General features: G+C 48.7%; 1 protein-coding gene across 4 annotated transcripts in view; it reads right to left on the reverse strand.

The window, feature by feature from the left end:
• Window positions 1–15,426, reverse strand: part of PISD (phosphatidylserine decarboxylase) — a 78,460-nt gene that overhangs the window by 15,487 nt on the left and 47,547 nt on the right. For all 4 annotated transcript variants that reach the window (XM_070762433.1, XM_070762434.1, XM_070762435.1 and 1 more), the window contains exons 4-5: window positions 1,155–1,391; window positions 434–572 (exon numbers count right to left, since the gene is read on the reverse strand). In XM_070762433.1, the coding sequence (XP_070618534.1) occupies window positions 434–572; window positions 1,155–1,391 (376 nt within the window). The remainder of the gene's footprint in view (window positions 1–433; window positions 573–1,154; window positions 1,392–15,426) is intronic.

Raw genomic sequence — 15,426 nt, forward strand, 5'->3', positions numbered from 1 at the left:
CCGGTCGCTGGGATTCATGGGGCAGAAGGCAATCCCACAGGTAATCTGGCCTGATGCCATGAAGGGTTTTATAGGTCATAGCCAACACTTTGAATTGTGTCCGGAAACCAATCGGCAGCCAATTCAGTCCACGGAGTGCTGGAGAAACATGGGCATGCCTTGGAAGGCCCATGACAGCTCATATGGCTGCATTCTGGATGATTTGAAGTTTCCAAACCCAATAACCCAAGTTATTCCTTAACACCTCCTGATGTTTCCAGGGAGCGAGTGGAGGCTGCCTGCCTTGCCTTGGTGCAATTCACCCTTCTGAGGGTGCTTCAAAGGCCGTCCATGAAGGGAGAGGGCTGCTCACGTTCAGCAGGGCTACCACCCTCTGCCCTGCTAGCAAACTGTAGGAAAAGGAACGATTCTGCAGCTCCAAGGGAAGACTTACTTGGGTTGTTTTGGCAGTTTTCGTGACTGCCATGGGGACCCAGGAAGGACTCGAGGGAATACGTGATGCCTTTCACTTGTTCCACTTCACAGTTCTTCACCTGCCCAAAACTGAGGATCTTTCCGTCCGAAGGGCTGATCTGTAGAGGAGAAAAGAGTCAAAAGAAGCCAAATGCCATGTCCCCTCCCACTTATACCAGTGAGGGCGAACCTTTTTTTCCTCGGGTGCCGAAAGAGTGCCCACACCCATAATTCAGTGCCTGTAAAAACAGCTTCCTCCACCTTCTGGAGGACCAAAAACAGCCTTTTTCCCAACTTCTGGTGGTCCAGTAGGATCCTGTTTCGCCCTCCCCAGGCACCCAAAGCTTCCCTGGAGCTGGGGAAGGATAAATGTCCCCCCCCCACCCCCTGGAGGCTCTCTGGAAGCCAAAAACGCCCTCCCAGAGCCTCTGAGCAAGCCAAAAATCAGCTGGCCAGCACACACATGCACCTTGGAGCTGAGATAGGGCAACGGCTTGCGTGCCAGCAGATATGGCTCCACGTGCCACCTGAGGCACCTGTGCCATAGGTTTGCCATCACTGACTTCTACCATCAAACTAACCTACCCAAAGAAAGAAGCAGCCTTAAAGCAACGGCAACTGAAAAGGCTTTCTAGAGCCTCCCCATCCCAAAATGGGAGAGGAGGGATAAGAGCAGCTGCCCTTTGACCCCAGGAACTGACCACGCTGTGCCGGTCGCAGACGGGCCGCGCCTGGGGCTTCAGTTTCCGTCGGAAGAACTCGCTCAGGTTCCGGTAGTGGTGGAGGTCTTCCACAGCCGCCTCCTTCATGTTCACCCCGAAGGTCCAGATGTAGAGGCCGAGGACGGGCCTGCGCAGCCAGGTGGGCAGCTCCATGTTGTTCAGCCGGCCCCACGCACGGGAGAGCAGGCGGGTGGGCACTGATTTGTACAGGGAGACCTAGAGAGAGAGGGAGGGGGTCAGGGGGTCAGCCGGGCCACAAGGTTCACCTGCAATTTGGAGGGCGGCGAGAGAGAGAAATCACACACACACACACACACACACACACACAAAGTAATGGTTTCAGATCAGGAGCAGGGACCTCCCTCCCTCCTGGGATACTGCAACTGGGACGGCTGGGATGGACCCCCGAGACGGGTCTGTTGTAGTAACACAATCTGCCTTGGATTGAACTGGAACTCTGTCCAAGCAGTCTCGGAGAATTAGACACGACTGAACGGAAGACCAAAACAAAAAGAAGCCCAGAGCCAGAACCCCGCTCTCTCCATGGAGCTCTGAGGAGGGATGGGGTAGGATGGGCAAGGCCTTTGCACAAAGAGGCCTCTATGCGGGTCACAGGTTTTCCCCAGGTAGGTCAAGACCCCTTTGCAGCCTCTGCCAACAACCCTCCCAGGGTTTCCTTGAGAGATTCAGGGGTGGCGGTTAATAGGTCAAAAGCCCCCTTCCATCGGCTGCCCTCCCCAGCCCGATCTCTAACCCTTTCCAGAAGGAAATGCGAAGGGCTCTGCGCTCTTCCATTGCTCATTCCAGAGCATCCTCTGCCTTCACATCCTTAGGAGTCTATGAGGAAGAGGTCAGAGTTGGGACGAGCCCATTTTACCTGCACAAAGCAATGGAAACACTTCATCACTGATGGCTAAGAATTGCAGCCTGTTGACCATGAATATTAAGAACCTAAGAAGAGCCCTGCTGAATTGGGCCAAAGCCCATCGAGTCCAGCATTCTGTGTCGCACAGTGGCCCCCCAGCTGTCCACAGGGATCTTGAGCAGAAAGAGAAGGCAAGATCCTCCCTTTCCCTGGACCCCCAATAAATGGGACCCAGGGGAACCCTGCCTGCCTCAACCAACAGACTCAACCAATCACTTGGACATCCGTTTCAATAACCACCAATACAACTGGCAGCCATGAATCATTACTTGACATTTCTGCCTTTGGGTTTAGAACCAAGAGACTGCAAAAACCACAGACCAATTACCAGGAGTAAGAAATCGGCCCTTCTTTCCTTGACCAATGCAATTTTTTAGTAAACTTTTCATAGTTATTTAAATTTCTTGTATATTGTTATATTTAATGCAGTATGCCGCCCTGAGTCATCTCGAGAAGGGCGGCATAGACACCTAATTAATAAATTACTAAATAAATTCCCCTCCCCTTCTGCCCCAAAGTCGAAAAAGGCCCATCCAGCTCAGCCAACAGAAGCTCTGGGTCCTCTGACAGGTTTCCTACACTGGTCCTGGTGGATCAAGTGGTAACCGCGGGAGAGAAGAGGCCGGGAAGGAGCATGGCAAGGCTGGAGTTTCCCCTCCTCCCTGAAGGCCCCCTTGGCACCTCTGGCAAGGAACAAACACCTGAACCTCCCAGTCTCAGAATAAAAGGGAGCCTCTCCACCTGGAACCTGATTTCGACAAGCCCCAACAACCACATCCACATCAACCACCAAACCCACACTTATAAGCCAGCTATTGTTGTGGCCTGCCAGCTGCCGGTGGAGCTGGGGGTAGACTCGGATGAGGAACAGGTGGGGGAAGAAAAGGGGCCAGTTCTGGGGAAGGCTCCGATGGATGCCCTGCATCCAGTAATGGGCAGCCAAAATCTTTACTGCCACACTGTGGGTGTGGCTTATTTTGTGGGTGTGGCTTAATGGTCATGTGACTGGGTAGGAGTGATTGCTGGCCATCTGACCTGGTGGGAGTGGCTTGAACGATCATCATTGTTCAAGCGAACTGTTAAGTCCTTGACTTACAACCTTCCCAGTGTCGCTCGCTGGGGTGACAATTTGCTTCGCGTTTCCCATGCTCTCCTTCCTGGGTTGCGCCCCCGCCTCAGGTGAACAGGTGCTGCCAGAAGCATAAATGCTGCCAGTGCCGCTTCCACCCACACCTTCTGCTTGCACCTCAGGCGGGAGGTGGCTGTGTGAGGCTGGAGGGGAGCTGGGCAGGAGAGAGGGAAGCTCGTCCAACGCCAGGAAGGAAGAAAGAGGGAAAAAGCAAGGAGCGCAACAGCAGCAGGGGAAAAAAGGAGAGCCGAGCCCAGACCAGTAATCCAGGAAGTGACATCCGCCAATCAGCTGGAACTGTGCATGCATCTTCATTTCCGCCAATGGAACTGCGTTCCACCCCGTCCTGCCTGCTGCCCCACCCCTGCCTGCGTCCCTTGGAAGCAGAGCCGGAGCCGGGGCTGTCTGACGTTTCCCAGCCACCAGAGAGGCAGCTGTCTATGGAAGCCTAGGTCAGTGGGGAGGAAGAACCACAACTGGGGCCTGTTCCAGACACGCGGATGCCCAGAGCAGTTAGGAGAGGAGAACAACTCAGGACATGGGTGAACAGTGCGGTCAGGCGGGAGGGAAAGCGAGTAGAATGCTTGGCTGCATAGCTACAGGTCTAAGAAGCAGGAAGAGAGAGAGATTGTGATCCCGCTGTATTGAGCGCTGGTGAGACCCCATTTGGAATAATACTGTGTTCAGTTCTGGAGGCCTCACCTACAAAAAGAGATTGATCAAATTGAATGGGTCCAAAGACGGGCTACAAAAAGGGTGGAAGGTCTTAAGCGTGAAACTTATCAGGAAAGACTTCATGACTTCAATCTGTATAGTCTGGAGGACAGAAGGGAAAGGGGGGACATGATTGAAATTTATTTAAATATGTTAAAGGGTTAAATAAGGTTCAAGAGAAAAGTGTTTTTAATAGGAAAGTGAACCCAAGAACAAGGGGGCACAATCTGAGGAAGGTTGGGGGAAAGATCAGAAGCAACGTGAGAAAATATTATTTGAGTGAAAGAGTAGTACAGTAGATGCTTGGAACAAACTGTGCTCGCCCCCGTGGCTCTGAGTGCTAAGGGAGTCCAGCGCAATTCTGCTACTGCATCAAGGCAGGTATTGAAATCATACACGGACACACAGGGGCGCCTATGGCGCCCCTACTTGTCCATGCACAATTTCGCTACCTGGTGCAGTAGCAGAATTGTGCTGGACTCTGCTAGCACCTGTGTGTCCACTAGCACCTCCGTGGCACGCCTGCATGTCTGTGCGTGATTTCACTACCTGCCCAAGTGCTGGAATCCATTAGTCCTCAGAGCCACAGGGGCAAGCACACCTCACCGTTCCACCTTAGCATCCCACCTCTGGAGACAACGGTTTTGATTTTGGAAGATTTGGCTCATAGTGTTTCGGGTGTCTCAGAAGTTTATTTGCAGCTGTGTGGCTGGGAACTCAAGGCCTTGCAATTATCTCAAGGAACTGATAAGGTCTGTTACTGCAGTTAACTCTTTGAAGGACTCTTGTGTGGACTTTTTGGTGTGTGAATGCCATTAATTCACAGGAGATAAATAAAGAAGGGTTTTTTTCGGGACAAGGAGTCTGTTTCTTGCTTCTGCTAAGGCTGGGTCAGAAGAACTTTATTCGTTAGCTGCCAATAATACAGGAATCTTCCCCAGACTATTTAGTGCCTGGGAAAGACTAAATAAGGCTCAAAGGCATTTGGGGTGGGGGTGTATATCTCAACTTTGCATTTACAAAGTGAATCCAGACTAATTCCCTGCTTGAGCCCTCCTGCGAAATGGGATGGTTGCTCCCCTATAGATTTACAGCCCACAAGCCTCATGAAATTATGCAGCAAACACTCTCCATAGTCGGGTTTTGGTAGAACATGCAAGCCCTAGTACAAAATAATGAAACTTCCAAGGAGAGAGGGGAGGAAGCATCCAAAAAGGACACCTTCTGTCCCAATCAGGTATCGTCAAGGTGTAACACCTGCCTACTCACCTGATAGACCCTGACCAAAAGGGGGGCCAGGCTCAGGAAGGCCTTAAACCCCTAAACATCTCACGGTCTCAGAATAGAATAGGGCTGGAAGGGACCTTGGAGGTCTTCTAGTCTAGTCTAGGAGATCCTATACCCACGATGGTGAACCTATGGCATGCGTGCCAGAGATGGCAGACGGAGCCGTATCGGAGGGCAGGTGAGGGGACACAATCTGAAGTTAGTTGGGGGAAAGATCAAAAGCAACATGAGAAAATATTATTTTACTGAAAGAGTAGTAGATCCTTGGAACAAACTTCCAGCAGACGTGGTTGGTCAATCCACAGTCACTGAATTTAAACATGCCTGGGATAAACATATATCCATCCTAAGATAAAATACAGAAAATAGTATAAGGGCAGACTAGATGGACCATGAGGTCTTTTTCTGCCGTCAGACTTCTATGTTTCTATGTTTCTATGTCAGCTCCAGCACACATGCGCACACTAGCCAGATGATTTCCAGCCTTGGGGAAGGCCATTTCGCCCTCCGGACTTTTGAGGGAAGCTTCCCTGGACCCTCCCGAGTGCCAAAAACAGCACAACAGCAAAACCGGACGTGCGTTTTTCAGAACATCTGGTTTGGATGTTTTTCCCGCATCGCAGGCTTCAGTGAGGCCTGTATGCATGCACGAGGCCTGTACACATGCGAGGGGATGAGGGTGATTGTGCGCATGTGCGGGGACAGTGGTGGGGGTGCGCATGCATGGGGGGAGGGGAGGGGTGTGGGCACATACATGCATGCTAGCACACCTGCACTCTAAACCGGGGGCACAGCAGGTACCCCACCCGCTGTGCAAAGCAGTCTAAACAGAGCCTTTGAGCCCTCATTCCGCACTAAGGAGAAACTGATCATCGGTTACCCAAGATAAAGGCATTGGTGGTGCCACTAAGAAGCTTATTGCCGGGGGCCAAATGGCATCTACAAACAGCAAATTAAGGTTTCTAAGCAGGAGCCATTTTTCAATCTTCTACTGCTGAACGAACAAGTAACAGCTGTTACTGCCTGAACTGCTAAGATTGGGAAAGTTAGCTTATATTTTGCTAACACACATACAGTGGTACCTCTACCTACAAATGCCTCTACATACGAACTTTTCTAGATAAGAACCGGGTATTCAAGATTTTTTTGCCTCCTCTCAAGAACCATTTTCCACTTACAAACTCGAGCCTCCGAAACTGTAACCGGAAAAGGCAGGGAGAAGCCTCCGTGGGGCCTCTCTAGGAATCTCCTGGGAGGAAACAGAGCCGGAAAAGGCAGGGTGAAGCCTCCATGGGGCCTCTCTAGGAATCTCCTGGGAGGAAACAGGGCCAGAAAAGGCAGGGGAAAGCCTCCGTGGGGCCTCTCTAGGAATCTCCTGGGAGGAAACAGGGCCGGAAAAGATGGGCAGAAGCTTCCAGGGGCCTCTTTAGGAATCTCCTGGGAGGAAACCATGGCCTCTACCCTCTCTGTGGTTTCCTCAATCGCACGCATTATTTGCTTTTACATAGATTCTTATGGGAAAAATTTCTTCTTCTTACAAACTTTTCTACTTAAGAACCTAGTCACGGAATGATAAGTTCATAAGTAGAGGTACCACTGTATAAGAAGACTAAGTTCAAGACACTGATTTTTTTTTTTAAGACAAGGCAATCAGCCACCATTACTATTCACAGATTTTTAAAAATAATGACCCAAAACCTCTAGAACCAAGCAGACTAGGTCTCTAAGAGATGCGCTTCAGTTTCCTCAGGGTTTCAATTAATTATTGCGCATGGGCCTCTAATGTGGATTGCCTTCTCTAGGGACTAGCTCCAGCATTTAAAATCCAGCTAAAACTGATTTCCACTGGCGTCTCTTGTGCCTCTCCTATGCTTTGCTGTCTGAAAGGAATTCCTTTAGAGGAGATATATATATTCGAGCAGGAATCACATGCTCCTTTCTGCTATTTTGAAGTCCGTGTCAAGTTTTTAACGCTCTTGTTTGTTTCTGACCGCGTGGGAATACAGATCTGAAAGCAAGAATCCTGCTATTTCGGGAGCATTCGCTCTCGTGATTCCTGAGGTTCCAAAATTAGCTGGTTTATCCGAAGACACTCATCCTATGCAAATGAGAGTCACGTTTCTGTGTAAAATCGGCAGGCTGGTGAAAAGGCGAGTAGGAGTGGCAAAATGAGGGATTGGCTTCATTGGCACGAACGGCGGCAGATCTCACCTCCACCATGGAGGAGAGTCCCTGTAGAGCCCTCTGGGACTTCTGGGTTGGTTGCAATCATACTACAGGTAGGAAGGGCATGTCTTACATTTAGAGTGAGCCACAGGCAACAAAGCCACAAACCAGGATAGGAGTTGGCATCTTGTGGACTCTCAGTCCAGGATTAGATTGCACTGGACTTTGGAGAGATCCAAATGGCACTGAAGCCAGATGCATCCCAGGAAGGACCTTAAGCTCAGGCTGGCTGCTGTGGCAGGGGCTGCACCCTTGCTTCGGCCTATTATCTACTAACTGTTTCATTGAAGAGCATCTCCTTTGGAGGCACATAATGCTTTGCTCTCCGTTTATGTAAGGGAGATACGCCAACCTCTAAACCCAGGTGTGTTTAGCTCACTGCCAGCAGACAAAACAGCCAATGATGCCTTTGCCAGGGCCTTGCCCATTTCTTGCAGCCTGGCACACAGATTTAATAATGACCCTTTATCCAATTGCCTTGACGGCCGAATAAGGACATTCTCTTCTTTCTGGTGATTCATCTCCCAATTTCACTAGACCTCTGCTAAGATCCATCCTGCAGCTGTGCTCCCGATGGGATTTTCCTTCCCTTGCTTTTAAACTCTGATTACTGAGCTCAGTTCGAATCCACCTAAGGACGCTGGTCTCCATTCTCCCCACCTTTACTGCGCTCTGGATTGACTGCAATGTGGAACCGAGAGGGGCCACGGAGGGGCTTTCATGTCCCGGGTGAGCGGCTAAAGAGCTTCCTTGGCCAGCCACTGCAAGAGGAAGAGAAGAGACCTCACCTACAAAATGATATTGACAAAATTGAACGGGTCCAAAGACTGGCTACAAGAATGGTGGAAGGTCTTAAGCATAAAACGTATCAGGAAAGACTTCATGAACTCAATCTGTATAGTCTGGAGGACAGAAGGAAAAGGGGGGACATGATCGAAACATTTAAATATGTGAAAGGGTTAAATAAGGTCCAGGAGGGAAGTGTTTTTAATAGGAAAGTGAACACAAGAACAAGGGGACACAATCTGAAGTTAGTTGGGGGAAAGATCAAAAGCAACGTTAGAAAATATTATTTTACTGAAAGAGTAGTAGATCCTTGGAACAAACTTCTATGGCTCTGACTGGCTCAAGCTTTGGTGCTGCCTTTTCATTCTGCTTCCAGGATCAGCCAGTGGAATACGTCTCCTGTGGCTGGGGATGGAGGAGCCAAAATAGGACTCAGAGACACTTTTCCTTCGTTATTCTTTAACTTATTTTTTGGAAACGCTTTTTGTGGGATTTTGCACCCTTTGCCAATTTCAGCCGTTCCAAACATTAATGGCACCACCCTGAACCATTCCCTCCCCCCTTGCTCTTGTGCTCTTTTTTTCTTTTGTTTTCTGTACCGATTCATTTTGACGCTCTCGTTTTCACTGGGCCTTTTATGCAACTACACTGGCTGCCATTGTTCTCTTCCACTTTTCTGCCTGTTGCAATTCATCAGAAGAAGAGACACGTCCAACAATGTGGGCACTGAGTCGTTGAGAATTGGGCGGCATACAAATTTAAGAAATTACGGTGGGTCACACAGTCAGACAGACGGTGAGGCTGGGTTTGGCCTTTTGTCCACCCAACTGGCCGTTTCCAAGGAGCTGCGATAGGCAGAAGTTGTTTCATGGTGTCAAATGTATTCTCACACATAAAGCTGCCTTTTGCAATTGACTGATGGGCATTTTGTCAATGCCGATGGTGTTTGAGATGTTTTGAGGACGCACCCGGGACACCAATTACTACTAGTATTGTCTTTGCTTTCTTTTGCCATTGTTGTCTCACTTTTATTTCCAAGATTTTATTATGTGTTAGAAAATTTTGTGATTTTCTCCAGTTCTTTCTCTTCTATTCTGCTGTTTCTGGGTACTGCAAAAATGAATACTGTTTTTGTCTTTCTCATCAACAGTTGTTAAACCTGGGATGTTGTCCGGAAGATATTGGCTTGAATTTTAAAGTCCCAAAGCACTTTAGCTTCTTCATTTTCTGTTATTGTCCATTTTGTGTCCTGCCAGTTCTTGCTTGCAAGCAAAGGGTATTTTTTGTAGATCTTCCAATGCACCGTTGTTGCCACTTTGCCCTGTCCTTGCTTGTTGTCAGTCTGGGCGATCTTGCAGCAGCTAACCAGGTGCTCCACTGTTTTTTTAGTTTCTTTGCAATGATGTCACTTCGACCTGTTGCTTTCATCTCAATTTCTATGTATTTGTTCTCATGGCTTGGTCTTGTGAGTCCAGAATTAGACCCTCTGTCTCTTTCTTCACTTTCCTACTCGTAGCTATTGCCAGGTCTTGTCATCTGCTTTGACTGCTCTGTGAGTGTGTGTGTGTGTGTGTGTGTGTGTGTGTGTGTGTGTACTGGCCATGTAATACTTTGCCTTGCCATGTCATAGAATTGTAGGGCTGGAAGGGATCTTGGGGTCTCCAGGTCCTGCCCAAGGCAAGAGCCCTTATTTCACAAGGCACATGACTGCATCACTTAGCACAGTGATGACGAGCCTTTTTTCCCCTCAGGTGCCGAAAACGGATGCGCACACACTATCGTGTCTGCGCGAATGCCCACACCCATAATTCAATGCCTGGGGAGGGCGAAAATTGCCTCCCTGTCCCCTGGAGGCCCTCTGTAGGCCAGAAACAGCCCGTTTCCCAAGTTCTGGTGGGCCTGATAGGCCTGTTTTTCACCCTCCCCAGGCGCCAGAGGCTTCCTTGGCTCCTGGGGAGGGCAAAAACGGCTTCTCCCATCCCACGGAGACACTCCGGAAGCTGAAAATGCCCTCCCAGAGCCTCCCTACAAGCTGAAAATCAGCTGGGCAGTGCTCACATGGGTGTTGGAGCTGAGCTAGGGCAATGGCTTGTGTGCTGGCAGATATGGCTCCACGTGCCACCTGTGCCATAGGTTCACCATCACTGACTTAGCAAAAGCAATGGACAGGCAACACCGTTCCTTAAGCAAGGACCTCATGTGACTGGAGTGTGCGATCTGCATCCCAGACAAGCAAGCCAGGGGGGCGGAGCTAGGAGTAGATAGGCAGGTGCTACAGGCAGCCACAACAGATTGCGAGCAAGTACCATGAGCAGCACTATTTATTTATTTATTTATTCAATTTTTATGCCGCCTTTCTCCTTAGACTCAGGGCGGCTTACAACATGTCAGCAATAGCACAAAGCCAGCATATTGCCCCCCACAATCCAGGCTGAGTCAACCTTGAGCCGGTGGTGAGATCTGAACTGCTGACCTACAGATCTACAGTCAGCTTCAGTGGCCTGCAGTACTGCACTCTACCTGCTGCACCACCCCGGCTCATGATATGGAGTTCAGGTGGGCTGGCACTGTGGGCCAGTGCTCCAGAATGGAAACAAAAGGGCAGGTGCTGCCGATGGGTGGGTGCTGTGCTTGGGCACTATGGGGTCTGGGCAGAAGATCCCCGATGCCATCAAGGGGCCCTTGGGAGAAGCAGAAGCAGGTGTGACCTCCTGCCGGCTTCCCCAGTAACTACAGTGATACCTCGCCTTACAAACCCCTCGTCATACAAACTTTTTGAGATACAAACCTGGGGTTTAATTTTTTTTTTGCCTCTTCTCCCAAACTATTTTCACCTTACAAACCCAAGCCGCCGCCACTGAGATGCCCCACCTCCGGCCTTCTGTTGCCAGCGAAGCGCCTGTTTTTGCGCTGCTGGGATTCCTCTGAGGCTCCCCTCTATGGGAAACACCACCTCCGGGCTTCTGTGTTTTTGCGATGCTGCAGGGGAATCCCAGCAGCGCAAAAACGGGCGCTTCGCTGGCAATGGAAGTTTGGAGGTGGGGTTTCCCAGCGAGGGGAGCCTCAGCGAAATCACAGTGTCACAAAAACACGGAAGTCCGGAGGTGGGGTTTTGAGGACTTCCGTGTTTTTCCGATGCTGCAATTTCGCTGAAGCTCCCCTCGCTGGGAAACCCCACCTCCAGACTTCCGTTGCCAGCAAAGCACCCATTTTTGTGCTGCTGGGATTCCCCTGCTGGGATTCCCCTGCAGCATCACAAAAACATGGAAGTCCAGAGGTGGGGTTTCCCATGGAGGGGCGCCTCAGGGGAATGCAGCAGCGCAAAAACGGGTACTTCGGCTGGCAAAAGGGGTGAGTTTTGGGCTTGCGTGCATTAATCGCTTTTCCATTGATTCCTGTGGGAAACATTGTTCCATCTTACAAACTTTTCACCTTACAAGCTTCATCCCGGAACCAATTAAGTTCGCAAGACGAGGTATCACTGTATATTTGTTTCAAGGAAGGTCTCAAATGGGGTTCACATGACAGTGGGACATTGCAACCACTGAAGTTGCAATCCAGTTGCCGACAGCCTGAATCACAATCCCATGAGTGTGGAGACACCATGACCGTTTATTTATTTAATGCATTTATATGTCACTCACTCAAAAGGGACTCTGAGTAGCTAACAACAGGAATAAATACAATATAAGTAAGAAAAACAATAATAAACATCACTAAAGTTGCGGTTGCAACTTTAAGGACTGGTTGAAGGTCTTCCTGATTCAGCACAGTCATAAATTTGAACGCCTGCTAAATAAGTGGTTGTAATCCAAGGACTTCCTGTATTTTTGGGGGGTGGGGGGGTCATATTTGTACAGTACTCCTTGTTCTTTTTATGGGGCCTGGTTGCTAGGAGGTGCTGCCAGGTGATGATTAATATTGACACTGGATAGTGAGCGGTAAACTCCTAATCCTCAGTGGCTGTAGGTCCTCAAAGTCCTTGATTGCTACTCTTTGCAACAAGCAAATGGCGAAATGCTACAGCATAGACAACTAGCAAATCAGTTTAGTAATCACAAGGATTATCCTAACTGTCCGTCCCATTGTTCCCTAGGCACTTTAAGGAAGATTGCATTGCACAGCTGGCTTACTCAGCGGTAGCATCTGAGTCTAGAAGTCTGATTGGTGCATACTTCTTAAGGAATGGATTCCGATACATTGGTACCTCTACTTACAAGCTTAATTTGTTCCGTGATCAGGTTCTTAAGTAGAAAAGTTTGTAAGAAGAAGCAATTTTTCCTAGAGGAATCAATGTAAAAGCAAATAATGCGTGCGACTGGGGAAACCACAGGGAGGGTGGAGGCCATTTCCTCCCAGGAGATTCCTAGAGAGGCCCCACGGAGGCTTCTCCCCACCTTTTCCGGCCCTGTTTCCTCCCAGAAGATTCCTCAAGAGGTCCCACAGAGGCTTCTCCCTGCCTATTCAGGTTACAGTTTCAGAGCCTCAGGTTTGTAAGTGGAAAATGGTTCTTGAGAAGAGGTAAAAAAACCTTGAACACTCGGTTCTCATCTAGAAAAATTCATAAGTAGAGGCATTCATATGTAGATGTATGTACATCTGTTCTAAATAACTATTGCTTCAGGAGCAGAGATCCTGATTCTACAACAGATGAGCTTACTAGACACTTGTTGTAACTGCGGAATGACAATTTCAAAATCTCTCTGAAAAGCCTAATTCCAGGCATGAAAATGTCAGGAGTTGAGGACTGAGTATTAGCAAACCAGGTTTGGACATGGCATTGGACCAGAATACCTCCAGAAGCGCCTTCTACCGCACGAATCCCAGCGGCCAATAAGGTCCCACAGAGTTGGCCTTCTCCGGGTCCCGTCGACCAAACAATGTCGTTTGGCGGGCCCCACGGGAAGCGCCTTCTCTGTGGTGGCCCCGGCCCTCTGGAATCAACTCCCCCCAGAGATTAGAACGGCCCCCACCCTCCTTGTCTTTCGCAAGTTACTCAAGACCCACCTATATCGCAAGGCATGGGGGAACTAAGACATCTCCCCCAGGCTTTTTATATTTCATGTTTGGTGTGTATGTGCTGTATGGTTTTTAATTATTGGGTTTTTAATATATTTTTATTACTAGATTTGTCCCATTGTTATACTGTTTTTATTACTGTTGTGAGCCGCCCTGAGTCTTCGGAGAGGGGCGACATACAAATCTAATAAATTATTATTATTATTATTATTATTATTATTATTATTATTATTATTCAATCGGGAGGAACTATGATGGCAACGGTTAATATTACAAGAGACTGAGCATTGTAGGTAGTTCAGCTTAAGTTTCATAAAGAGATCTTGGAGTATATAGAAAATAACAATTTGGCCGTCTCTAAAATTACAAGCACTGGCCTGGCTCCACTTCACCTGGCATACCAGTCATAGCAGAGGACTCAGGAGAAAGCAGCAAGATACAGAAGTTCAGATCTGCCAGGTAGTTAGTGACCCACGGGGTGGAGGAGACACAATTCTGACCGCCCTCTCTGTTTTCTTTGGACCAGCAATGCACCTGGGACAGATGTTCATTCAACAAAATGTCTGCAGAATGGCCAAGAAAATAGTATTTTCGAGCTCAAATAAAAGTGTGTTAGGCCTTTAAAAGGTACTGTATATAGTTGTAAACGAAATCAGAATTCAGATTTTTTTTAAAAATTGCCCCAAATACTCTCAGACCTCTTGTTGGATCATCTGGCCTTCTGCCACTCCAGAATTTTAATGAAACCGACATGGGGAGGTCTGGCTACATGACCCGTCTAGTAGAGCAACGTTTGTCAACTTGGCAAGTTTAAGATATGTGGACAAATCTAACTTTGCTGGCTGGAGAATTCTGGGAATTGAAGTCCACCCATTTTGAAATCACCAAGGTTGAGAAACATTGGTCAGTAGAGGGTTTAAGGTACTTGCGTAAGTATATTCAGGGCCAGGTCAATAGTGGGAGTGCTGAAAGAGACCACAATATTTCTAATATTTCTAACAGCTCCAACTCTGGCTTCAAGGGGACGTTCTTACTATGCCTCCATGCAACCAGGTGTGCCCTGCACCAGGAGTGACCACCAATGTTTTCCCAGGCGTGGCTGAGCTACAATTCACCAGGCAGCCTAGAATGAGGGACTTTTCTTACAGCCCAAGGAGATAAAAATGGTCCTGTTTTCCAAGTGTCGCTTTTCCTGGACACGAAGCTTTTCTAAATAAGAAACTAACATGATTGGTTGTTTGCTTTCATGGCATCTCACATCATTGTGCAGTTCTTCAAGGGATTGTTGGCGCAGCAATGGCAGGGTCAGAGCAATGCCTCTGTGCCCAGGAGTGTGCATATATGTGTGTGTGTGTGCCTAGTTTCATTTGGCCATGGGAGGTGCCAGGAACTGCCACATGACCCGAATTCCAGTCTATTGCCATCACAACGGCTGCCCTGAGAACAATACAGCCAGTCAGCTTCTATTATTTCCTAACGGGCATCCTGATTTTAGAGAATTCCAGGGCCCCTCACTGTGAGCTCCCGAACACAAAATAGAAAAGATTTTGGCCCTAGCTGGTCCCTTTTTAAAATCCTGCATAAGAAAACACTGAGGCGGGGTGGGGGGGGTAAAAGTAGCAAGAGCAATAGAGGCATTACCAACCTCCATTATTTATCAGGCTCAGTCCACTGGGTGATTTCCAGTTTATTTTAAGTGCTTACCAAAATGACCTTTTTCTCTGCCAAGTTCCTAATGCATTGGATGGAAGCAGGAGCTAATCTCTCGCTTGACAAAACCAGCATTCACTCAATGGCTGCATGCAAACTGCCCTCTTCCCTGGGCTCAGGGCTCTGCTTTCAAGGCCTTTACATTTAAATATTCATAGGCTGGGAGAAAGGGAGCCTCAAGGAAATCTCAAAACGCCCCCTCTTCTACTCAGTCTTGATCCAACTGCCCCCACTCACCCCCCTGGGGTGGCCTTCGTGAGGAAGGGCCCCAAGAATGTCGAGTACAATAAAATGCACCCAGAAACAGCAGCAAGAAAAATGGGGGCCAAACCCCAGGGCTCCAAGGTGTGTGGAACTGCAGGAGGGCAAGAGAGCCTCCTGACCCCTATGTAGACCATCTACACCCAGAGCCTTCATCAGCCAGCCAGTCCAAGAAGCGAAGGCCAAAGGACCAC

Source organism: Erythrolamprus reginae, chromosome 10 (assembly GCF_031021105.1).
Source record: "Erythrolamprus reginae isolate rEryReg1 chromosome 10, rEryReg1.hap1, whole genome shotgun sequence".
NCBI lineage: Eukaryota > Metazoa > Chordata > Lepidosauria > Squamata > Dipsadidae > Erythrolamprus > Erythrolamprus reginae.